This window comes from Myotis nattereri (genome assembly GCF_964212035.1).
Source record: "Myotis nattereri genome assembly, chromosome: 1".
NCBI classification, from domain to species: domain Eukaryota; kingdom Metazoa; phylum Chordata; class Mammalia; order Chiroptera; family Vespertilionidae; genus Myotis; species Myotis nattereri.
In genome coordinates this window covers 76,289,019-76,316,182 of record NC_138075.1, presented here as the reverse complement: position 1 = coordinate 76,316,182, position 27,164 = coordinate 76,289,019, and the positions used below count along the sequence as shown (strand labels likewise).

The 27,164-nt window shown below is 40.6% G+C and overlaps 2 protein-coding genes across 2 annotated transcripts; both read right to left on the bottom strand.

Moving 5' to 3' along the window:
- Positions 1–1,241: 1,241 nt before the first annotated feature.
- LOC308521146 (ribonuclease 4-like) lies at positions 1,242–17,864 on the bottom strand. The gene is made up of 2 exons (XM_081093992.1): positions 17,797–17,864; positions 1,242–3,291 (listed from the first exon to the last, which is right to left on the bottom strand). The coding sequence occupies exon 2, from the start codon at positions 3,272–3,274 to the stop codon at positions 2,834–2,836; it is 441 nt and encodes a 146-aa protein (XP_080950118.1). The 5' UTR covers positions 3,275–3,291; positions 17,797–17,864; the 3' UTR covers positions 1,242–2,833.
- LOC308521154 (angiogenin-like) lies at positions 11,820–12,260 on the bottom strand (the record flags this gene model as incomplete). The annotated part of the gene is made up of 1 exon (XM_081094005.1): positions 11,820–12,260. One exon carries the CDS (start codon positions 12,258–12,260, stop codon positions 11,820–11,822), a length of 441 nt encoding a protein of 146 aa, XP_080950131.1.
- Positions 17,865–27,164: the final 9,300 nt, after the last annotated feature.

The following is a 27,164-nucleotide window of genomic DNA, read 5'->3' as shown; positions in this document are numbered from 1 at the left end:
CTCACAGGAGCAACTCTGGTCAAAATCAGGGCCTAGAGATGTTTGAAAAAGTCTCCCCTTTAAACCAGCTCCCTGTCCTCGGTTACCACAAGGAGTTAACCTGGCCCTACAGAAACTGTAACCTGATTCTCAGTATCTCAGAATTGGTGTCCTCAAATGAGCCTAATAGTAGCTCCCTTATGACCTGTGAGAGTCTAATGGGATTTGTGTGACAGCACTTTTGGGGGTCTCCAGTGCTCTGTCAGGCACAGAACAAGGGATAGGCAGGTTCTCATTGGTGCCACCCTATCCCTAGTTCAAATGTCCTAAACAGGATGAAAAGACCAAGATTTAAGCTGCTTCAATGTATTATGCTTGAAAATATTGGGGAGGAAGGGAGGTGTGAATTGGTTAGATTAATGCTGAGTTAAATTCAGATCACTGCATTCTCAACTTTACCACCTAGAAGGTCAAGCAATCCCATTCCAGTGTTCCTGGGCCTTTCCCCCAGCCATGCTCACTACCAACCCTTCTAACTCTAACTTGCCCTATTCAGATTCCATACTCACCTTCACAGGTCCTTGGGGATTAGTGTGTGAATCTAAAGAGCAGAGTCAGTGTCCTTTCCCTTTTCCTAGAGCTAAGAAGTCTGAGGCAGTGAAGAAAGGAATAGATGTGGGAGGGGCAATGTTCCAACTGATTGGCAGTGGTGGAGGGGGAAGGGGGGACAGCCTTACTCTGTGCACCTGTTTATCTCCTCATCTAGAACACTGGGGGTCACTCTGAGAAGAGCCTGGAGCAAAGGGGTCACACATCAAAGATAGTCTTCTGGGTACAAAGGAATGGCAAGGCCCTGGGGGCAGGAGTTAAAGAACAAAATTCAACCAAGTAAGTTTGAAGATCTAATTGGCTGTACTAAGCAATTCAGGAATTGGACAGCATGCCATCTAGCAACTAGAAAGGTGCTTTGGTGAGTTGTACAAAATGGAAGGTTTTTATAGGCAGAAAGACAGTGGGACTGTGTACTTAAAGACTGGATTATTTTAAGCAGGAGATATTCATTCAGGGGAAGGCAGGGGGTCATATCAGGCAGATTCCCTTACCAGTGCTGATCAGGAAATTCCAAATTAAGTGGTTTATAATTCCATCTCTGGAAAAGGCTGAAAGTGAAATTTGGTTATTTATTAAGTTTTTGTTGGTGTCATGGCTTAACAAACATGACTCACACTTTTATTCATGGTTTTTCATGCTTATGATTTTTTGACTTTACAATGGTGTGAAAGCAATATGCATTCAGTAGAAACTGGCTGGGCTAAGCTACGATGTTCAGTAGTGCTGAAAAGAATGGAGGTGAAAACAGTCCAAAATGGAGTCACATTAGCTTGATTGTAGTGATTCTTTCACAATGCATATGTACACTGAATCAGGTTGCACACCTTAAATATAAACAATGTATAGTTGCTATAATTTAAGTATTTTCAGTTTAGTCCTTTCACACACACATACACACACACACACACATGCAAACGCACACACATATACACATGTGCGCGCGCACACTCTTAGATACATACTTCCCTTATTTAGCCGCTGGTGTCTTCATACATCTCTGTTCCCCAATTTGTTTCAAAATATTCAAAAGGAGAAGGGAGGGGTGTGAGAATTGTCTTTAGTAAATAACACAGATGTTTCTGTGTCCTGGTCATAGATCCTATAGGCTTTTTTTTCATGGACCAGTTTTTGAGGGTATTAAGGTGTTGGTGCATGTTTATAAACTAGAAAATAAGAGGGAAGAAGAAAAAAAAATCCCACACAAGAACAATGGCACCATCTTCACAGATATCTGTAGTTTAAGTTTTTGTTTAAAATATATTTTAATTGATTTCAGAGAGGAAGAGCAATAGAAGCATCAATAATGGAGAGAATCACTGACTGGTTGCCTCCTGCACGCCCCACAAGGGGGACTGGCCTGCAACCGGGCATGTGCCCTGACCTGGAATTGAACTGTTGATCTCCTGGCTCATAGATCGATGCTCAACCACTGAGCCATGCTGGCTGGGCTCGAGTTCTTTATTAAACGGAAAACATGAAAAATCTTTCCAGTCAGGAAGAGTGAATGAGTCTTAATGATCTAGTCTAGTGCATTGTTAATACTCTGACTTGCTACAGTGATAGAAAAGTTTGGGAAGAGAAAAAATATTCTTTGTATCATAATCTTATTAGATCCAAACATAACAAGGCTGCCAAATTACAGACAGAGCTCTCATTTTGCCAGTTCATATTTCCAAATTTTTAATGCTTCCCCCACCAGCTGACTGCTGGGAATACCAGAAAGCAGATACTTTCAAAACACTCCTTGTGATGAAGTAGAAAAAGTCCTGGATTAGTAGCCAGTTGAAGTGGATTATTTTGCTTCAGCTTTTCCACTAACTTCATGTTCTTCAGCAAATCCTTTAATTTTGGGCCCTATATGTAGTGACATCAACATTACAGGGTGTGATGGTATTAAAATGAGATAACTGAGATGGAAGCACCTTAAAATACTTGAAATGCTATATCATACATATAATGATTGCATTCCAGAGGATAGGATGTGAAAGGGTTAAGCTGACCAGTATTATAAAAGGAAGCAGAAGAATTTACTGAAAAGTTTATTATAGAAAAGCCCACACCCAAATTAGGTTTATGCCTCCATTTCTCTTTGATACATTTAAGAGAATTGGTTATATAGAGAAAAAGAAGTAGACATAACCAGAGAAGACAGAACCTGAGACAGCTCAAATGCATTACTCATTGCTATTCAAGGAGTAAGTTAAAGGCCAACCACGGGGCCATACCCCCTTCAGCGTAGTATCTATCTGTCAAAGTGCACAGGCACCGGGGGGTTACCCTCACAGGCAATGACAACACGCCTAGTGCTGGCCCTGGCCCCATATCTGCAGTTGGGGGCTGGGGAACTTCCTGTATCTCTGCAATCTGTAACACTCACTACACCCTCATGGCAGTTCATCTTGCCATTCTTGCACTGGATGTTGGTGGTGCTGCAGATGCTACGAATGTTCCAGATGTCTTCATGGATGAAGGTGTTGAATTGCTTGCAACGAAACTGAGTCATCCTCCGTCTTTGCATCATCAAGTTACAGTATTTAACGTCGCCACCTGTCACTGTAGGATCCACATGTTGCCGCAGGAATCGTTGGTACATGGGCTGGCCGTAGGAGGGCTGCACCAGCCCCAACCCCAGCAGGGTCAGCAGCAAGAGCAGAAGCAATGAAAGGGTCTTCTGGAGAGCCATCACTACCTTGGAGGTGCCTGGAGAGAAACCAAGAGGTAGGAGAAAGGAAGGTAAGAAATGGGCACCAGACAGAGGAGTTGAGAATGGCAAGCTGATATTTCCTCAACTCTACAGCCTACTCTTTCCTCCCACTTCTCTGCTCACAACTTTTGTCATCACTGCATCCCCAAGAGTAAAAAGTTTGCAAACATGATCTTCTCTGAAAGCAAGAGCTTTTCTCTTATAGCCAGTACAATGACTAAGGGTAGAGACTGACGGGCTGGATGTCCAGGTGTATGTGTCCTGTATGGTCAGGGTGTGAAAAGGGAGAAAAGGCAGATCTAAATGAAACTGCAGTTGTCTGTCTCTTGAGGAAATTTTCTAGTCATGTGATCTTTGGAGAGTGTTTGGTTCCCTGGAGACTCTGATTCCCAAAGGTTTGGACAGACAGGATATGCCAATGAGAGTTTGTAAACTGATTTTAGTTCCTGACATCTGGGAATTGAGGAAGGTGTGGAAAAAGGATCGAGTAACATTTGGGGTTAGCCTTTCCTTTCATGAGTCTATTTTTTTAAATTAAGTATTTTTTTTCCCAATTACAGTTGACGTATCTATATATATAAAGAGGTAATATGTTAATTGATCCTAACAGTGTCCCAGTCACGACCGGTCAATGGGCTATGTGCACAGAGGAGCTGATGGGCCGGGATGGGGGTGGGGACTTCTGCCCCCAGCAGAGGCGAGTGCAGGCCTGCCCAGCGCTAACATCACGCTGCCACGGAGGCGGAGGCCACTCCCGAGGGAGGCACATGCAGGCAAGAGCTAGTGGGCGGGGATGGGCGCAGGGACTTTTTGCATACATATGTGTGTTTGGATGTCCTTCTGATGCAGACAAATTATGGGATGAGAATAAATCTCATTTTATTGGAGATTTTTGTTGGAAATTACACCAAAGTGAAGGTGCCTGTATAAACTGTAATGCATGCACTTAATGAAATTCAAGAGGTATTCACATTACATGGAATGAAATGTTCACATTTCAAACTTCTGGACTATCTTTTATTAATGAATACAAATACATGTGATGAATCATATGAGCGACAACAAGCAGAGGTTTTTAAAAAAATATATTTTATTGATTTTTTACTGAGATGAAGGGAGAGGGATAGAGAGCTAGAAATATTGATGAGAGAGAAACATCAATCAGCTGCCTCCTGCACACCTCCTACTGGGGATGTGCCTGCAACCAAGGTATATGCCCTTGACCGGAATCGAACTTGGGATCTTTCAGTGCGCAGGCTGACCCTCTATCCACTGAGCCAAACCGGTTAGGGTGACAGGCAGGGGTTTTGATAAATTCTCTGAATGATGAACAGTTGGCAGCCTTTCAGACTATAACTTCAGCCATCAAAGATCAAACTGTATACCCCAAATGCTTTTTCTTGGATGGTCCAGGTGGTAGTGGAAAAACATACCTTTATAAAGTTTTAATACATTATATTAGAGGTCGTGGTGGTACTGTTTTACCCACAGCGTCTATAGGAGTTGCTGCAAATTTACTTCTTGGTGGAAGAACCTTTCATTCCCAATATAAATTACCAATTCCATTAAATGAAACTTCAATTTCTAGACTCGATATAAAGAGTGAAGTTGCTAAAACCGTTAAAAAGGCCCAACTTCTCATTATTGATGAATGCACCATGGTATTCAGACATGCTATAAATGCCATTACTAAGATAAATTATGAATTTGGATGTTGCATTTGGTGGGAAAGTTCTCCTTCTTGGAGGGGATTTTCGACAATGTCTCAGTATTGTACCACATGCTATGTAATCAGCCATAGTACAAACGAGTTTAAAGTACTCTAATGTTAGGGGATGTTTCAGAAAGTTGTCTCTTAAAACAAATATGAGATCAGAGGATTCTGCTTATAGTGGATGGTTAGTAAAACTTGGAGAGGGCAAACTTGATAGCAGTGTTCATTTAGAAATGGATATTATTGAAATCCCCCATGAAATGATTTGTAATGGATCTATTATTGAAGCTACCATTGGAAATAGTATATCTATAGATAATATTAAAAAGATATCTAAACATGCAATTCTTTATCCAAGAAATGAGCACATTCAAAAATAAAATGAAGAAATTTTGGATATATTTGATGGAGATTTTCACACATAATTGAGTGATGATTCCATTGATTCAACAGATGATGAAAAGGAAAATTTTCCCATTGAATTTCTTAATAGTATCACTCCTGTGGGAATGCCATGTCATAAATTAAAATTGAAAGTGGGTGCAATCATTATGCTACTGAGAAATCTTAATAGTAAATGGGATCTTTGTAATGTTACTAGATTTATTATCAAAAGATTACGACCTAACATTATCGAAGCTGATGTATTAACAGGATCTGCAGAGGGAGAGGTTGTTCTGATTCCAAAAATTGATTTGTCCCCATCTGACACAGACCTCCCATTTAAATTAATTCAACAACAGTTTCCAGTGGTGCCAGAATTTGCGATGACTATTAATAAATCACAAGGACAAACTCTAGACAGAGTAGGAATATTCCTACCTGAACCCATGTTTTTGGACATGGTCAGTTATATGTTACTTTCTCTTGAGTTCAAAGAGCATGTGATGTTAAAGTTAAAGTTGTAAATACTTCATCACAAGGGAAATTAGTCAAGCACTCTGAAAGTGTTTTCACTCTTAATGTGGTATAAGGGAGATATTAGAATAAGTTTAGTCAATTTATCAGTCATTTTTGTATCACTATTGTTTTTATATCATGTTTTTGTTGTTTTTATATCATGTTTTTGTTTTTTAATATCATGTCTTTGTTGTTATTATATCATTTTGTTATTATTTATTTACTAATAAATTTATATATTATTTTATATACATTTTACTAATTTTCTTTCATCTCTGACACTTCTATTTTAGAGAAGGGGCAAATAGCAATATTAAAATATTTCGTCTAATTAATTCCCTTTTAATGTGCATGAATTTCATGCACTGGGCCACTAGTAATATTACATTAGTTCTGGTGTACCACATAATGATTAGACATTTATATATCTTACAAAGTGGTCTCTCCATAAGCCTAGTACCCATTTGACACCATACATAGTTATTACAATGCTATTGACTATATTCCCTATGCTTACTTGACACCCCCATGGCTATTTTAAAAACTGGCCATGTGTATTTCTTAATTATTTGATCTTTTCACTCATGGGGCTATATTTTTTTATGGTATTAAAATCAAGTCTTTTTAGAAATCTTGTTAATCCTATAAAAAAACTAACTCACAAAATAAAAATTAGAGTATCCAGCCAAAGGGTTCTGAAGACAGTATATACTGGTTGAGTAAACTAATAAACAAAATGAGGGAATGAACAAATGAAATGAAATGGGTATAGGGAATGAAGATGTTTTCCAGGTTTGTGGAATTAACTGATAAAATAAATCTCAACAGCACAATCTCCACAAAAGAGAACTTGGATTGTCTTTTTTTCCTTGCTGTTTCTATGCACAACCTAAAAACTAGGCCTTGGTGATATATTCCATCATCATGCATGTATCATTGATACTGTGTCTGTCTTATCAATAGCTGTTGCTAGTTTTCTGTCGTCTCTAATTGCAGACTCATTTTGTTGGCACTTTTTTTAAAAAAAATATTTTATCGATTTTTTACAGAGAAGAAAGGAAAGGGATAGAGAGTTAGAAATATCTATCAGCTGCCTTCTGCACACGCCCTAGTGCAGTGTGGGCAAACTACGGCCCGCGGGCCGGATCCGGCCCGTTTGAAATGAATAAAACTAAAAAAAATAAGACTGTACCCTTTTATGTAATGATGTTTACTTTGAATTTATATTAGTTCACACAAACACTCCATCCATGCTTTTGTTCCGGCTCTCTGGTCCAGTTTAAGAACCCATTGTGGCCCTCGAGTCAAAAAGTTTGCCCACCCCTGCCCTAGTGGGTACATGCCCACAACCAAGCTACATGCCCCTGACTGGAATCGAACCTGGGACCCTTGAGTCCGCAGGCCGACGCTCTATCCACTGAGCCAAACTGGTCAGGGCTTGTTGGCACTTTTGACAGTGGAAAATAAACATATGTTTTATAGAGCTTAAAAACAACAACACAAAAACTAAACAAAAACCTTCAGAGCCACAACAATGAAAGCATTGCCATATAGTGTCAGAACATTGCTTCTGTTGACCAAGAAAAGAAAACCCAGACCTATCTGGCTCTAAAATCAGTGCTTTTCCCACATTTTCTACGGCCTCTCTGTTTCCACTTCCCAAATATTCAGGATATTGAAGACATTTATGTTCAGAGTTGCTTCTCTCTAGCAAGAGTTTAATTAAAGGTGAAGTAGGGGAGGAGTGGAAGTGGGAATTGCTCACCATCACCAGCTAGCTAGATCCTGCCACCTGACGGTCACTCCTGGGATTGGCCTTATGAACTCATGAACTGTGAATCTCCTTGACCATGGCAATAAGGCAGGGCTGACTCACTAGAGCAGTGATTTTCAACCTTTTTCATCTCATGGCACACATAAAGTAAATACTGAAATCCTGCAGCACACCAAAAAATATATTATTTGTCAATCTGATAAAATAAATAGGTATAATTTTGATTCATTCACACCAGGCAGCTATTGTGTTGGTTGTCATTTTTTCAATTTGACAATCTAAGGGAAAAGAGGTCAGTGCCCCTGACTAAATAGTCAGCTATTGCATGTTTTAAAAATTCTCGCGGCACACCAGTTGAAAATGGCTGTACTAGAGCAAATAAAATTAACCTCTGACTCAACGGGAAGTGAGCAACCAAAACAGAAAGGACCGTTTTGTGAGGGTCATACAGGCCCGTGTCCACACATGCCGTCCAAGGGCTGACCGTAGCGGAAGTCCTGGTGGATGAATATGGGCTCTACTGCCCTCTGTTTTCATAGAAGCTTCATGACGGCAGGTCGCACTGTCTGGGTGACTGAAATGGCCGATGAGGCACCTGCACACCAGTTTCAAACATAACTTCATTCTCTAAAATGCTATCTCCCATAGTCACAGCCGCCTTTTGCCTATATACAAAAAGCTAGAAAGCTCTATGTCACATACCAGTGCCTATAGCTGTAGATATGAGATATGAGAGCGGGGAGAAATGATGCTTCATTAACTCCTCATCCTCAGACTAATGGATAGAATTCCTGAAGGTACACTTAGCACTTGGGTAATAGCTTCAACACAACAATACACTTTGGGTTATTTTCCCCAAATCTAATCCTGCATGGTTAATCGTTCACCTCCGATTTTGCATGGTTTTATCTACATTTTCTAATCCTGCTTCTTTGTGTCCAAGATATGATTTAGAAAGACAGCTGGCTACAGGATGACCTAAACTATTCATGCAAGAGCAAACCCACAGCCTCAGCCACAATAACCAATTCATTTAACAAGACATCAACAAATATTTGCCAACAGAAGTCCAATGTAGACATCAATGAGAGTATCTTAAGGCTGTAGCTTCAACAGATAATGAAATGATCCCCAAACTATCCCAGCATATACTTTTTGGTCAGAGCTTGCCCCCAAAGGTTCTCTCCAATCTATGATATTGATTCTCAATAAGAACTTCTTTTGATACTGTGATCCCAAAGACTTAGCTCTGCCACATTAACTATATGATCTTGGGGAAATTAATTCACCTCTCTCAGCATTATTACTCTTAAGTAAGTGAGCATAATAATAGGTTTCACTTAGGGATCTTAGGAAGAATAAATGATAAAATCAATGTTAAGTACTTATCATAATGCCAGGTATATGGTAGGTGCTCAGTGTCAGAAACATGCCTCTGATTCAAACTTTATAGAAAAGAAATATCACGTGGCCAGGCAGTTACTGAATTTCCCTAGAGCAAACAGGTTGTGGGGAGTGGGGAGAAGGTATGAGAACTGTGCACGTGGCTGATAGCACATTTTTTCCAAGAAGATTCCCCTAAACAAAGGGAGGTGGAGTCAACTAGAAAGGTCTCAGCCAAAATTAAAGAAAAGAAGAAAAGAAAAGAAAAGGGTCTCAGCCAATATTTTAAATGGCAAATGGGAGACAACAAGACCTAGGCGATGTATGAAGAAACAGGTGACCTCATAGGACTCAGCCAATGAGGAACCAAAGGAGGGACTCATAAATAGTCTATGTTCCCCTCCCAAATTGTGTGCTGTACGATGGACACCCACTCTTGAGAGTGTTATTAAAAGTCTCATTTTTGCCATGTTTTTGTTTCCCAGTCCATCATTTCAAATTCAGACAGGTGAGCCATTTCTCAAAATTTGGGGGCGTGTCTGGGATATCTGTGCCCAGACTAGGAAGGGACCCTGGTTGAAGGGTAGGCTCGTCCCACCCAATTTTGGGTAGCCCTTTGCCTGGGCCCTGTCTCTTTGTGGGGGCCATAGATAAGTCCGAGACTGTTTTTCTTTGGAAGGTGGCGAAAATGATAGAAAGAGGGTACATTCCCAGCAACCAGGCAAGTCTCATGCATGGGCCAAGGTGGAAATACCATCTTGGTGGTTGGGTATCCTTGGAGGTCAGGTATATGTGACTGGGAAATGTCTGACACATAAAGCAAGTGCGGAGTTCTGATCTGCTCTTCCGTTCTCCCACAAGGGAAATGGCCAGAGAGAGTCAAACGGATCTCGGGGAGTGCGAGACATCTAATGGGGGGATTGAGCACAGTGCGAGACATCTCCAATACAGGGGATTGAGCAGGAACAGAGTCACAAGGGACTTTCTGAGGATGGGAAACAAAAATTCTAGGCCTAGATAAATTCTTCCCCTAATAGTCTATTTGGGAGGATGCTGAGGTTCAGGGGAGGGACAGTCCCCGAACCAGGGACAGGAGATATTGCTCTGCTTTGGTGGCTTTTTAATGCAGGGCACTCTGTGGTGTAAATTTTAGTGCATTGTGCGCACCTGGATAAGAGCGGTTCTGTTGATGTTTTGTGTTGCTTTGTTGTTTGGGTTAATTTGTTTAAAGGTGGGGCATGTCCTGCTTTGGGGAAGCCCAGTTATGTGTGTGGAGACTGAACATGGGACAGAGATTGTCAGAATGTACTCTTCCTGCTCTTCCTCTCAGGGTGTCAGTCACCAGGAACTCTTAGCTAGTGAGATTTCTGTCTGTGTGTCTAATGTAATTTTGACTTTCTATCTTTTTGGGACTTTAGTTTGCTATTCTCTGGTTTATGAATATAGGGACAAAGATCACATGGGGAAGTAGGGATTATGGGCACAGGGAAGTGAGCAATGCAGTCTGGGTTGGGACTCCATTGTTTGGGCAACAAGGTTAATGTTTCCATGGTAATAGGCAGTTCTTGAATAAGAATGTACCACATTCCAAGGAGGGAGGGAACGTATGACTCCCAACCAGGTGGTCTGTCCTGGTTAGGCAATCATGGCTAACAGATTAATATTTCCCATAACCATTACTAGTCCCCAATGTTCTATTTTTTCCCCTAACACTGGGACGAACAGCTCTATAGAAAAACCCTCCAGTAAGTTGCAGAAATAACAGTGAAGGTGGGCAGGGGAGAGGCAACTCCTGTTTTCATAAAGGAAAATAAAATAGCATTTTCACATTAAAGCCACTGAAGGCCAATGAGTTATCCCTGTTACAAAATCTGCCAGGAAAATGCCTTGGGTAAAAACAATTAGTTTTAAAATCACAACATTGTTAAAACGTAATAAATAGATGTAATTAAAAGGGTTATGATAAAGCTTTTTCACTGAGAGATATATATGCCTAAACATAGTTTTCCTAAGTTTTTGGTAACTTAAAACTTTGGAGTTTGCTGGGTTAAATAGTAAAAAAAATTTAAATATCTAGGTATTTTGGAATACAGGATACTGAAATAAATTTATTAATCTGGTTTGCCTCTTATAGAAAATTTAGAGTATAGATTTGAATCTATTAATGAATATGCCTTGTGTTTTTATTTGAAATATATCTTTAAAAATGCAAAAATTTAAGAGATAGGTAGATAAAGTTTAATTAATCTGTTGGTATTTAGTTCTCTAAACACTACTCCTCAAAGTTTAACATTTGTAAAAGTAATATTGACTTATTTGACAGCAAAAATAATTTGCCCCTCCTGAAAATTCTGCTTAGCAGCCGTGTGCCCTGGAATTTCCCAGCTCTGCTGTAAGATGAATTTAACATCCTTACACTCACAAAAAGGGGAAGTCTACCTCCCTATCAACTGAGAAGGAAGTAACTGAGAGGGGGAAAAGGCCTTTATATTCCATGTAATCCTGTCTGCGGACAGTTGAGTAGAGAAAATGGGGGAAAATCAATAGGCCACATTGAGAAGAAGACTTTGATGTTTCTTACTGATTTCAGAGACATTTTTATTTGTTAATATATTGTAAAACAGAAAACAAAAGATCCAGGCAGCTCATGTTCTTGGCCTCTGGCAATGAATGTGGCCACCCCTGTTCTAGAGTGTGGAGGGGAAATGCCAGGGATAGAGAGCAGAGCCAACTCTGGGCTAGTGGCCTGCTGGCTATGGACGGTAAAAGGACTCATCAAAGTGGACAGGCAAGCCATGTTCACAGGCAATAACAATGTCTCTGGACCCTGCGGTGGCTCTGTACCGGCAGGGAGGCCGGGTGGACCCTCCTCTGAGCTTGCAAGTAGTGACCTGGAAAGGAGACTTGCTTATTCTGAAATTTTCCTCATAAGGCTTTCCATTCTCATCTTCACAGACAGCCTTGATGTTGTTACTGGTGCCATGAATAAAGGTGTTGGTGTCTTTGCAGGGTGAAGTCAAGCCTCGTCTCCTCATCATGGTATCACAGTATCTGTTATTCCGGCCACGTGGATTTGCGTCATAGTGCTGGTCCAGGAAGTGTTTGTACCTGTAGTCATCCTGAGCCAGGGTCGATGGGGTCAGACAGGGCCCCAGCATGAAGACCAACAACAGGGGACCCAGGCCTATCATCATCTCTTCCAACAAGGCTCCTGCCCAGGGCAAAAGGTATGGTAGGACAAATTAGGCTAAAAGGGCAAATGAGACTAAAAGGACAGGGACCTGCTGGGCTAGTGACAGGGCATCATGAGTCCAGTATCCTAAGTAACTTAAATTATATCTTTTCTTTTCTATTCCTCATTAACCTCACATTTCTTGTCAATCCATTCTTTTGGAAAATCAATCTAAGTTTCCTGAACACAACTTCCTGCCCTAACCATTCTTTCATATCCCTTAAGACTCTGAGTACTTACCTTTCTATCCGTCATAGCATTAAAATATCCATTCACACTCTAATCCATTTATTGATTAATTGAATAACAAACATTACATAAGCTCCTCTGGGTACAGGCACTGTGCTAGGTCCTGGCACACAGAGACCATTAGGGCATACTAACTCCTCCCTAAAAGGAGATGTAGCATCCATGGATAAGGAATAGGAGCTCCAGTTCACTGAGATAAAACAGTAAGATAGGAGGCCTATAAAGAAGATGGACTTCAAAAAATATGTTTTATTGATTTTAGAGAGAAAGAAAAGGTGGAGAGAGAGAGAGAGAGAAAGAGAGAGAGAGAGAGAGAGAGAGAGAGAGAGAGAGAGAGAGAGAAAGAGAGAGAGAGAGAGAGACATTGATGTGAGACTGAAACATCCATTGGCTGCCTCCTGTATGCACCAAGACCAAATAAACCCACAACCTGGGTATATTTCCTGACCAGGTATTAAAATGGGAACCTGTTAGAGCATGGGATGACACTCAACCAACTGAGCCACACTGGCCAGAGCAAAGAGAGTCTTATTAGCCCAGGGAAGCGTCAATCAGAGGTTTGTTAAAGACAAGATTCTAAGTATTCAAGTCAATAAATCAGCTGGCTATAAGGAGGGCAGTTGAGAGCAGTTTTGCCCTGAGGTGAAGGGAGAATGACCTAATTCCCTAAGAATTGGTTGGTTTGTGGCCAAAGGTGGAATTATTATATACTAGTTAGAAAAGAGCAGAGAGGAGTATGGAAGAATTGATGCAATGATTGGAAGTGGGTCTGGGTCAACTTTTACAGAAGACTGGAGGAAGAGGAATTCAAGCTTATTCTTAGGAAAAAGGTGGATTATTCTCAGAGAATACTTGTATTTTCTAGTTTCCCCAATAAATGTACATACACTGTTACACAATAGGTAAATGATGTTACTATATGATAACACAACAAAAACAAAGAAAACCTCTTCAGGACTTTCATCAAGCCAAAGTCCTTACAGTTTGCTGTAATGATTTTGTAACATCTTCTACAAAAGAAGAATAAGAAAGAGAAGAGGATTGTTGCCATCATCTCTCAAGAGTTTTCTGTCTAAACTGTGGAACCACACTTCTTAGGGGCAGTGTGTCACACACACTCAAACATACCTATCAAATAAACAGAATGCTTCTTTCTGGAGTATGATTTTATCTCCATGACAGCTATTAAAAATAGAATTAAACAAGTATCTATACTTATAATAGGATAATATGGCCTGGACACCATCACATAACGACCAAACAGCAGGAGGGAGAGGCAGCGAGCTACAAGTGTCTGAGAGCTACAGGAGGGTGGGGCAGCAAGCTACTTGCAGCCTAGAGCTATGAGCAGCAGTGGGGGGAGGGGGCTGCCAGCTGAGGCAAGTGGCAGTGAGCTACCCACACACAGATTCGTGCAGAAGGCCACTAGTAGATTATAACAAAATAGAAAACAAATTTCATATTAATGTTAAAAACTTTATGTGTTAAGAAATGTGAAGATTGGAGAATTAAAAAATATTTGGTGTTTCCAGAAAAATATTTGGGAGTTCCTGACAATATTTTTAGTTCTTTGGAGAAAAATTTAAAGAACATTCAGAGCCTTTAAAACTGTCATATCTTCCCCCACATTATATCAAATATATGTCAGTGTTCCCACATCCAATAATAAAAATGACTTTTCACAATAAATTTGAAAATAATTTTTATAATTTTGTTTTTCAAATTGTTTATGAATGAGCAACTTATTTACTTTATGATTGGCTATGATTTCTTAGCAACCATCATACATAATAAGAAATTCTTACTACGGAAGGAAAATTTGACCTTCAAGTTATTCTTAAGTGTGATGTAATTCATATAAATCCTAAATTAAAAGAAAACAAATGGTACATTTTCATAGACATTAAGTTAAATAGTAATCTTTATTTTGAAATTTTCTTATATGTACATAAATAAACATTTTTATGCCAAATGTTTTTACATCCTTAAAGATGGCACAGGTTCTAGCATTAAGCCTATAGTATTACTAAACAGCCCTTGGAGTATGACTGTAAATCTAGAAAGACCAGTAAATCCAGGGTTCTGATGGTTTCATGGGAAGGCATGTGAGAGAGAGAGCAAAGTGAATACTCTTTCTCATCATCATACGGCATTGATACATCTTGTCTGTTTCATAATAACGATACACAAATTTGACACACTGTTGAAGAATATGAAATTATACACTAAGAAATTTCTTGGTCATTCCACAATACTGAAATAAATAACAGCTGAAAAAATTTCCATTAAGAACATTAATTATAATTTATAATAGAATCAAGTGAAAGCATGTTCTTGGGACTTGAGCAAAAAAAATGGTACATGACTGAAGAGGGAAGAGCCAGCCCTAAAAGAATAACAAGCATTCATACATGGCCACTGCTTCAGCACAGCTGCTCACCTGCCATGCTCCCCATTTGCCAAGCTCTTTACATTTACATTGTGCTTTTTAGTCTTCTGTGTGTTTTCTTTTTCTAGTTTTGTGGAAGACCTCATCAAAGTTTTATTGATTTGGATTCATTAAGGTCTCTTGTTCTTCGACAGACAAATATTGTCTTCTAACGTCAAAGGCAATTATAGAATCTCAGGCTCCCAAGATGGAACAGGACCTTAGGGTCACCAAGTCAACACCTCTCTGCCTGGGGCCAGAATCCCAGAGTTCAAAATCAGGAAGTAGAACCAGAGCTGTAGTAGCCAAAAGAGCCATTAGGTGGCAGTGGTGGGTAGAAATGTTACCAATGTCTTCCATGCTGTATTGGAGACCAGGGTTCCTGGTAGAAGGTGCCAGTGCTGTACAGGTCGTGGGGATATTGTTGTTCAAAGAAGGGGGTCTGAGCTGCTGGGCCTGTCTGGAGTTTCTGTCTAAATACTCTGTGCTTAAATAATAAAGACCAAGGACACCCCATTAGAGACAAGTGTCAAAGCAAAAGTCACAAAACTCAGGATCTGCCCACAAGGATGTCACAAAATAAAGATATACCTATTTCCAATTTTCATGGGAGTAATTTCCAAGCCTTTATTCATGTATTCCAGGCAAACAATTACCTGTCTTCTTGTCAGTGTTTTTTACTGGTGTATAAGCTACAGAAGGGCGGAGCCCATATTATTCACCTTGAATCACAGTGCCTGCCTCACAGTAGACCCACAATATTTTTAATTTTTTTTTTAGTGATTGACTTAATTTTTCTCTTAAGACTTAAGTTTGTTCATCTATAGAAAGAGAGGTTTGCTATCTTTAAAGTCTGAAATTCCATGGTTCTCATTAAGCATAAGAGAATCTTTTCCAGTTTTACTAGCAAAAGTCTAGTGGAATTATAGAGACAGGTTGTATAAGTTTAGTTGGTAGACACCTTGTGAAAAAATCTATACTAATAAAAAGGTAATATGCTAATTAGACCAGACATCTTCCAGACGTCCTTCCAGACAAAGCCATGGTGGCAGGGACCGAGGCAGAGGTGGTTAGGGGCGATTAGGCTGGCAGGTAGGAGCAGTTAGGGGGCGATCAGGCCTGCATAGGAGGGTAGTTAGGGGGCAATCAGGCTGGCAGGAAGGGCAGTTAGGGGGAGATCAGGCAGGCAAGGGAGGGCATTTAGGGGTGTCAGGCCAGCAGGAGAGCAGTTATGGAGTGATCAGACTGGCAGGGGAATAGTTAGGGGTAACAGGCCAGCAGGCAGAGGTGGTTAGGGGTGTTCAGACAGGAAGGCAGGTGAGTGGTTAGCAGCCAGTAGTCCCGGATTGCAAGAGGGATGTCTGACTGCCTAAACCAGCAGTCAGAGATCCCCCAAGGGGTCCTGGATTGGAGACTGTGCCAGCAGGGGCTGAGGAACCCTCTTCCTGCACAAATTTCATGCACTGGGCCTCTAGTAGGTGATAAGAAAACCTGTGATCCAATCTCACTGAAGTGTATCATTTCTTAAGGCTCAGCGTGTAAGCCAAGCCTACAGACCACCTTTAATTAAGGCCCTGGACTGATGCCACACAGGGGCTTTCTATCCTACAAAGCCACTTGCTTGTAGGAGGTTGAAGGCCTCCCATCCCCGTCTGGAGAGGTAAAGGAAAGACGTTTGTAATTTTCAGAACTTGCACATTAATTCTGTAAGGACTCAGCTAAATTTTGCACAGGCTTATTGTACTCTTGACTTCCTAAGATATCCAGAAAGCAAATCCCAGTCGGTACACATCATGGCCACCTCTATCTAATATCTGCTCCCCCACTCACAACTTGTTCACTCATATATTCAATCCTAAATTTCCCCAAAAGTGGTAAAATGAATTTGGGAGAAAACAAGTCTGAGACATTATTTTTGGTACTCAAGTGAATCTGCCTAGGCCAAGGGTTTAGAACCTCACATCTGGTCATCCAACTCACTCACACATAACCTTCCATATTCAAGCACATAACTGTCAACTTTTTGTTAGTGAAATTTGTCCCCACTGTTCTTCAGACTAACTTTATCATCTGTCTCAAAACAATTCTTCAATCTTCACAAGAATTAATATTCTTTTCCTCTCTACACAGGCAATGTTTTGTATTCAAGAGGTCCATCCAACTTGACACACTAGGGATTTAACTTGACAGTCTATGATGAGTAACTATGGTTATAATTTCCATACACATGGCTTCACAATTTTATATATTCTAGGGCAGTTTCCCTCAAAGTGAAAGCATAACACCCAATGCATACTACGCCCTTTATCTCTTTTCCTTCTTTCTTCCCTTCAACCTGCCAATGTACCTTCTTTTGATCTTGGATGTGTTCCACTTGGCTCTTAAGGAGTAATCAAAACTTTTTAAAGGAAAAAATTTGTAGGGAAGATTAGAAGAAAACAGAACTAAAAGCATACTTTTGGTTTGTTTCCTCACAGTGCCACATTTAATGCCTGTTCCCTGGGGGCATCCAGATGCCCTTCAGCAAATGGCTTCCCCAGGACTCTGGGGATTTTATCACAATTCAGGAATTCCTCCTAAACCTCAATTTGCTCCCAGTCTCACTAATCTCTCTTTACACACACATATATAGACAATCCCAAAAGAAATCTGCTTTCATTTTAAACTTTACAATTTGATTTTTTTTTTCTTAATTCATAAGCTTGGACCCAGAAGCTTTAAAGGGAGAAAAAGATGTTTCATTGAAGTGGCTAGATGGCTAGAAATAGTATGTATATATAAACAAATACAGCAATAGGTTACTCAGGGGTAAGAATCTTACAAAAATCTGGAAGAGTCCCTCCAACTGAAGATGGCTTCCTGCTCTTTGTTCCTGGAGATGGGTTCCAGCTGTGTGCCCTGGATCCCTCTGGTTCTGATTATATAGCGATGAAATGAACTGGGTGGGGAAACTAGTTCCAAAGAACCCTAATCCTGGCAGATTTTTGCAAACTAAGGACACTGCTCATGCACAACAAGGAGAGTCATTCACCTTTTCCCTGGGCATGACTGGATCAAATATTTACCCTTTGGAGTGGATTAAAGATTTGTTCCAGGAGGCAATGTTTGATATTGATAAGCATGGCCCTTTGTCCCAAAGCTGCCTCTTTTCTGATGTCTTACTCTTGCCCATAACATGATCAAGCTTTCATTGTTCACATACATGATCTGGATCCAGAAGATGCTGTTTCTGATCTATGGGCCCACTCCAAGAACGGGTCTCCCAGCAGAATGCTGCTCCCCTGCCCTGTCTATTTACCCACATAATTTGGTTTCATGAAAGGATGCCATGCCAATAAGTAGGTTACTCATAGATTCACAGAACCAGGAAAGCACTTGTAGAGAAGGTCATGTGACAGCTGTCAGTACCCACTGCCCTTGACCTCAACCTCCCAGCTACTAACCCTCAGAACTATTCTTGCCATATTTCCTGGGCTTCTTCTTACTTTCATCCTCAGCTGTTCAAAAGAGACTAACCAGGAGCCTCCCCCTCCCCCGTCCCAATTCTGTTCCCTGTAGCACAGCTGCAAAACTGATTATCTCCATTGATAACCAATACTCCTTTAATGGTTAATTGATCTCATTGTCTCTCGATTTGATGGAACCGCCTGAGAGAAGAATAATCGTCTTTTCCACCTCTACAGTCTTAGTTTCTAAAACAGTGGCTGACACCGAGGCCCCAAGGTCGTTTTATCATCTTCATGGTCGAAAAATGAATTCTCCGATCTCACTTTGGGGCCCAACCATGCAAACTCTCCTGGCTTCTCTCAGGGCTCACCAGCACAACTGGGTTTGGTAGTGGTTACCAAACAAGGCAGGTAGAGTAGAAAGGCTTCCAAGAGTCCCAGGAAAGCTCTGCTTCTAGCTTACTGATAAATCCTTAACACCCACGGATATGCCTTCGCTTTGGAGGTACCGCTCCCTGTTCCAAAGGAGAGATTAACTCTTTAAACAGCTGCCAGTGGGTTACACATGCTTGGGCACCTGCTCTGGAGCCTATCTTAGGAACAGTTTCGGTAAGTGGAAGGGCCTGAAGATTTAAGGAGAAAGAAAAGTGGATGAGGCAGGTTAATAAAAAACTAGGAAAATTCTCTGCCAATAGAATAAGGGAAATGGAGACAAAATATTTAAACAAAGGGCCAAGCAATCGTGACAGCCAGCTAACAAATCATAAGACTCTATCTCCCCTTACCAAGGACACTTAGGAGCAGGTGGCTTACACCTCTACTCCCAAACCAGAGAGTGAGTAGCTTAAATCACCCTAGTCAAGTAGATAAATAACAGAGACCCTGCGGTGCCATTAGTGCCAACTAAACCCAAGAACCAAGGAAGTCAGGGGAATAAATAACAACAACAAAAAAGTAATTATGGCCAGACAAATCCAAGATAGAGGTAAAGATGATTAGAGGATGATCCCAAACCCTGCTATACGCTCATCTGATACATAAGCATGTTAAAGTACACACCTAAAAAGCTGATGAATAATCTGATGGAGGCCTCCCCAAAATTCCCATCTACAGAAAACACATAAAATCCTCAAGACAAAGGACCAAGTGCATGCTCTCCCCTGAGCACACCCTTTCCTCCCTTTCCTCATGTGGGTAATAATATTTTCTCCTAAGCTCTGTGGGCCCTCCTTTTGCCTAACTTTTCAGTGAGCCAAAAGCAGTCCCCACTTGGCTCACTTCTGTCACTCAGACTTTTACTTCTCAGTGATCTAGCAGCCCCGCCCAGGCTCACTTCTGTTACTATGACTTCCTTTCCTGAGTCTATGCAAGCCCAGTCGAGGGTCACTTCTGTTACTGTCATCTTGCTTCTTCTATCCTAAGTCCTTCCTTTGTTTTACTAACTTAACCTTTATTAAACATAGTTGCAAAATCAGCTTGGCTTGTGTCTTGAGTTATTTCCTACATGAAGTAAAAAACCCACAAATCCCAAACCATGCCTGGGTAGACCTGCCTTGGCCCAGTCCTATCCCTTTCTGGTGACATGAGCAGCATGGAGAACCCCAAAAAAGACAAACTTAACCTTCTTTTCAGTTGTGTTGGGATACAGTCCTACCTGAGCTTCACTATCCCCCCAACTCCCATCCTCTCCCTTCTTCCCTGCATCCCCAACCAAATCCTGAGCTAAAAGGAAAAAAGTTGAAGGTAGTGAGAAGAGGACCAAGCAAACTGCCATAAACAGCTTTCCCTCAGTACTTGGTGCCTCAGGGTTACTGAAGCCTCTAGAGCAGCGGTTCTCAACCTGTGGGTCGCGACCCTTTTGGCGGTCGAACGACCCTTTCACAGGGGTCGCCTAAGACCATCCTGCATATCAGATATTTACAGTACGATTCATGTAGTAACATTACAGTTATGAAGTAGCAACGAAAATAATTTTATGGTTGGGTCATAACATGAGGAACTGTATTTAAGGGCCAGAATGTTGAGAACCACTGCTCTAGAGGAAGGGACAGGCATGACTTAACCAGAACATTTGTTTTGCCAAACACCAAAGTTCAATGTCTTTTAGGAGCAAAGAGAGGTAACAGGATATGGGGTTCATAGAGTGGGGCCTCTACTGGCACCTAGCAGAGCACCCAAATCCTCACTGTCCTTCTGTGGGCAGACAAGCTACTTGAGAGTGGAACTTATTTTAAATTAATCACATATCACTTTCTAACCAGTTAACTGCCACACATCCAAAATGGAAACCATCCCCACATGCCACGATATTTTGAATTTAATTAAAAAATCAATTTGCAATGAATATTATAAAAATAAATATAACTCACAATTCAGGTGTTCTTGAATATTTTCAGTTGAAAATTCTCATGAAAAATGATTTTTAAAGTGTCTATAGATGCTTATGGCATACAAAGGGTTAAAGAGACACTGAATAAGTGAGCTCTAAAAACTTATTAAGGAACACCAAAAGTGGAAACTGCATAGAGACTGGTAAGAGGGGTGGAGTCACCAAAGGGCTGGCTTGGAAGCAACTGAAGTTTTGGAGTGATATCTCAGCTGTGGGCAGCTACCAGTGAGAATGCTGGGGTCTAATCCCCAAGCTGGCCCTCCAGCATAGAGCACTGGAACTGAGAAGGGTACCACATAACATCTGGCTGTGAAAATCAGTGGGGTTGCTGTCTGCCAGGGATAAATGGCTGGAAATTCAGGTACCCTCTCAAAGGACCAAGGCACAACATTTCCTATGGAGCCACTCACCTTGTGCTCTGGCAGAGGGAGGGCAGAATGGACTAGAGCTCTGTGAGCAGAAGCCAGGATTGGGGGCTTTGGGTTTAGAGTTCAAAAGGCAGACACCTGTTTTTCTGTGCTGAGTCATTCCTTCATGCTGCAGAGGTCATCTTTCTTATGCAGACATTTGCTATAGAGGCAGCCTTGCCTGGGGAGAAGACAGTTGACACACCCTATTGGAAAACACCTTGCCTCTCTGTTGGGGAGATAATGAGGCCAATTAAGACATTTAGCATCACAGTTAGCCTCCCAGCAGAAGCAATTGCTCCACCAGGTTGAAAAAAACTCTTGCCACACTTGTGGACAATTGCCTGAGGGCAATTCAAGACAGGATCTCATCTGTAGACAGAAGTGTTCTCTGGAGGCTTTGAATCTTTGCCTGATCTAATTAGTCTGAAATAGAGTTTGACACTGTCCTGCACTAGAGATTGAGAGGTATAGCAGATCTACCTAATACATAGTCACAAACACAAACAGGCAGCCAAAATGAGGAGACAAAGAAACAACCCCCAAATGAAAGAACAAGAGAATTCTCCAGAAGAACAGATTAATGAAAAATGGAGATAAGAAGTTTATCTTGGAAATCAAGATGGCAGCATAGGTAATTACCTATACTTGCTGCCTCTCACAACCACATCAAAACCACAAAACAGCAGAACAACTACCACCCAGAACTGTGGAAAAGCTGGCTGAGTGGAAGTTCCACAACTAGAGAGGTGAAGAAAGCTCATTGAAACCAGTAAGAGGTGCAGAGGCGTGGAAAGTGCTGCACCTGGATGTGCAGCTTTTTAAGCCAGGAAGGAGATACAAGCTCCCGTTGCTCTAAACTCCAGTTCCTGGTGAGACTCTGGGGGACCCAGACACATACAGGGAGAAACTGGACTGTCTGGCATTGGGACAGGAATAGGAGGGCAGCTTACACTTAGAGGTGTTCTCAGCAATCATTGTTCCTGCACAGGGGCGCGGGACACAGAGAACCAGGGACTTCTCTGGTTCAGGGCAGCCATTGCTGTTTGCTCCACCCTAGTGATTTCCAGAGACTCTGCCCCACCCAATTTACAACCACACCCAAGCTGTGAGAAGCGGCTTTTGCATATGAATGGCCTGTTCTTTTGCCTAAAACAAACTGCAGCTGGGTGAGAGAGCCCCAGAGATTCCAAAAGAAGGCCCACTACCTGGCAGCAGCAGTGGCCTTGCTTCACAACTGTGCCTCATCTGGGAACTTCCAAACCCCATACAAAGAGGAGGAATCTTCAGATCTCTCTGTAGCTCCTGCTGGGTGGCCGCAGACAGTGGCAGACCTTGTGCCTCCTTGGAGATCCAAGAGCCAGTGTACCCAGTGGTCAGAGTAAAACCATATCAGATTACAACTCTTCACATCCATAAGAGACACACTCAAGAGGCAGACTCAGTGAACACCAAAGCCCTACTGAAGCAAATCCTGCCCCATAAGGGTGTCTCCTGCGCAACAGATCTTCCAGTGTAGACACAGCTGGTCATCACAACCAATTGGCCTGGAGGTCAATTCCTCCCAGTGATACCAACAGCAATCAAGGGTTAACTACAACTAGACTGTGCACACAGCCCACAAAGGGGTGCACCAAGAGCGTCCACCTCATATAACTAGGGAGGCTGAGACACTGGGCCCTATAAGACACCAACCACACAAGGCCACTCTATCAACTCAAGGAGACTTAGCAGTTACCCAGTACATAGAAACAAATACAGGGAAGCAGCCAAAATCCAGAGACAAAGAAACAAATCACAAATGAAAGAAATGGATGAAAGCAAAATACTGGATATAGTGTTCAAAACCACAGTTATAACGTTACTCAAGGATCTTCTAGAAACCTCCGAGAAATTTAGTGAGACCCTCAAGGATATGAAAAAGGACCAATCAGAAATTAAGCATACACTGACTGAAATAAAGAATAATGTACAGAGAGGCAACAGCAGACTAGCAGTGGTTCTCAACCTTCTGGCCCTTTAAATAAGGTTCCTCATGTTGTGACCCAACCATAAAATTATTTTTGTTGCTACTTCATAACTGTAATGTTGCTACTGTTATGAATTGTAATGTAAATATCTGATATGCAGGATGGTCTTAGGCGACCTCTGTGAAAGGGTCGTTTGACCACCAAAGGGGTTGTGACCCACAGGTTGAGAACCGCTGGGCTAGAGGATCCCAAGAATCAAGTCAAAGATTTGAAATATGAAGAAGCAAAAACACCCAACTGGAAAACCAAAAAGAAAAAAGAATCCAAAAGTATGAAGATAGTGTAAGGAGCCTCTGGGACAACTTCAAGTGTACCAACATCTGAATTACAGAGGTGCAAGAAGAAGAGAGAGAGCAAGATATTGAAAACCTTTTTGAAGAAATAATGACAGAAAACTTCCCCTACTTGGTGAAAGAAATAGTCTTACAAGTACAGGAAGCACAGAGAACCCCAAACAAGAGGAATCTGAAGAGGACCACACCAAGACACATCGTAATTAAAATTCCAAGAGCAAAAGACAAAGAGAAAATCTTAAAAGAAGCAAGAGAAAAACAGTTAGTTACCTACAAGGAAGTACCCATACGACTGTCAGCTGATTTCTGAACAGAAACTATGCAGGCCAGAAGGGAGTGGCAAGAAATATTCAAAGTGATGAATAGCAAGAACCTATAACCAAGATTACTTTACCCAGCAAAGCTATCATTCAGAATTGAAGGTCAGATAAAGAGCATCACAGATTAAAAAGAAAGCTAAAGGATTTCATCACCACCAAACCAGTATTATATGAAATGCTGAAGGGTATTCTCTAAGAAGAGGAAGAAAAAGGTAAAGATAAAAATTATGAACAACAAAGTGACAATAAATACATATCTATCAACAAGTGAATCTAAAAAGCAAGTGAATAAAAATTCTGATGAACAGAATAAACTGATGAATATAATAGAATCAGGGGCATAGAAAGGGAGTGGACTGACAATTCTTGGGGAGAAGTGGGTGTGGGGAGTGCGGGAAGAGACTGGACAAAAATCTTACACCTATGGATGAGGACAATGGAGGGGTGGGGGTAAGGGCATGGGGTGGGGTGAAAACCAGGATGGAGGGGAGCTATGGAGGGAAAAAAGAGGAACAACTGTAATAACCTGAACAATAAAGATTTATTAAAAAAAGAAATTTATCTGACATAGTGTTCAGAGTAATGATGGTAAAGATATTCAACAGCATGAGAAAAGATATAGTAACTATGAATACAGAAATTAAGAATGACATAGCACAAATAAAGAACACATTGGAAGGAAGACAGAACAGATTAGGGGAAGCTGAGGATCAAATCAGTGAATTAGAAGACAGGGTTGAAAAAAATCACTCAAAGAGAAAAAACAATTAAAAATAGGAGGACAGCTTAAGCAAGCTGTGAGACAACATGAAATGTAACAATATTAGAATAGCAGAAGAGGCAGAAAGGAAGAAAGAACATGTTTGAAGAAATAATGGCAGAAAACTTCCCTAACCTGATAAAGGAAAAAGTCACACAATTTCAGAAGTCACAGAGAACCCCAAGCAAGAAGAACCCAAACAGGCCCATGCCCAGGCACATCATAGTTAAAATGTCAAAAACTAAAGACAAAGAAAGAATCTTAAAGGCAGCAAGAAAAAAGAAAACTGTTACCTACAAAAAAACTCCCAAAAGGCTGACACCTGATTTCTCATCAGAAATTCTATGGGCCAGAAGGGAGTGGCATGAAGTACTCAAGGTAATGGAAAGCATGGATCTGCAACCAAGATTGCTATATCCAGAAAGGCTACCATTCAAAATAGATGGTCAAAAAAAGAGCTTTCTGGGCAAAGAAAGGCTAAAAGAGTACATCACTACCAAGCCAGCATTATAAGAAATGCTAAAGGAACTGCTGTAATGAGAAGAAAAAATAAAGAGACAAACCTAGGCATACAGAATTAAAATGGCAATCTGTAAGTACCTATCAATAAAAACCTTAAATGTAAATGGCTTAAATGCTCCAATCAGAAGACATAGGATATCTGAATGGATACAAAAACATGACCCAACTATATGCTGTCTACAAGAGACCCACCTCAGAACAAAAGACTCACATGGGATGAGAGTGAAGGGATGGAAAAATCCATGCAAATAGAAAAGAAAAAAAGCTGGAGTAGCAATACTCATATCTGACAAAATAGACTTTAAAATGAAGGCCATCACAAGAGACAACCAAAGTCACTACATAATACTAAAGGGATCAATTCTACAAGAGGATATAACCCTGGTAAACATTTATGCACCTAATATAGGGGCACCTAAATATATATATATATATATATATATATATATATATATATATATACTTCTAGAGGACTTTAAGGAAGGAATTAATAATACAGTCATCGTAGAGGACTTTATCACCCCACTGACTTCACTGGATAGATCCTCCAGACAAAAATTTAACAAGGAAACAGTGACTCTAAAGGACACACTGGATCAGATGGATTTAATTGATATTCATAGAACATTTCATCCCAAAGCTGCAGAATAGACATTCTTCTCAACTGCACATGGATCATTCACAAAGACCACATGTTAGGACACAGAGCAAGTGCTACAAGTTCAAGAGGATTGAAATAATATCAAGCATCTTCTCAGATCACAGTGGAATGAAATTAGAAATCAGCTGCAATAAAAACACCCAAAAACATTCAAACACATAGAAGCTATCTAGCATGTTATTAAACAATGAATGGGTTGCCAATGAGATCAAGAAAGAAATCAAAAACCTTCTAAAAACAAATAAAAATGAACACACAACAATCCAAAATCTCTGCAAAAGCAGTCCTGAGAGGGAAGTTCATAGTACTACAAGCCTACCTCAAAAAACAAGAAAAAATAACAATAAACTATTTAACCCTACAACTTAGAGAACTAAAAAGAGAACAAGAAAAGCCCAGAGTAAGCAGAAGGAAGGAAATACTAAACATTAGAGCAGAAATAAAAGACACAGAGACTGAAAAACAATACAACAACTTAATGAAACCATAAGCTGATTATTTGAAAGGATAAACAAGATTGATGAACCATTAACCAGACTTACCAAGAATTAAAGAGAGAGGACCCAAATAAATAATGTCAGAAATGCAAGTGGAAAAGTAACCATTGACACCACAGAAATACAAAGGATTGTAAGAAAATACTATGAACAACTATATGCCAACAAGCTGGACAATGTGGATGAAACTCTTAGAAAAATACAATCTCCTAACACTAAATCAGGGAGAATCAGAAAACCTAATAAGCCAATAACAACTTATGAAATAGAAGCAGTAATCAAAAAACGCCCAGCAACCAAAAGCCCGGGTCTGGCCAGCTTTACAGGGGAGTTTTACCAAATGCAAAGAAGAACTATCACCTATATTCCTAAAACTATTAAAAAAAATCATCCAAGATAAAGTAATGCTTCCAACCTCTTTTTACGAGGCTAGCATTATCCTAATTCCAAAACCAGATAAAGACACTACAAAGAAAGAGAATTATAGGCCAATATCCCTAATAAGTATAGATGATAAAATCCTCAACAAAATATTAGCATATTGGATCCAGCAATATATTAAAAAGATTATCCAACAAGACCAAGTGGGATTTATTCCAGGGATGCATGGCTGGCACAATATTCACAAATCAATAAATGTGATACATCACATAAACAAATTGAAACACAAAAATCATGTGATATATCAATAGATGCAGAAAAAGCATTCTATAAATCCAACACCCATTTGTATAAAAACTCTCAGCAAAGGGGAAATAAAGGGAGCATATCTCAACATGATAAAGGACATATATGACAAACCTAGAGCAAACATCATACCCAATGGGCAAAAACTAAAACCATTTACCCTAAGAACAGGAACAG

What these genes read in the sequence shown, in the direction of transcription:
- LOC308521146 (XM_081093992.1), bottom strand. Translation starts at nt 3,274, where the DNA reads ATGGCTCTCCAGAAGACCCTTTCATTGCTTCTGCTCTTGCTGCTGACC.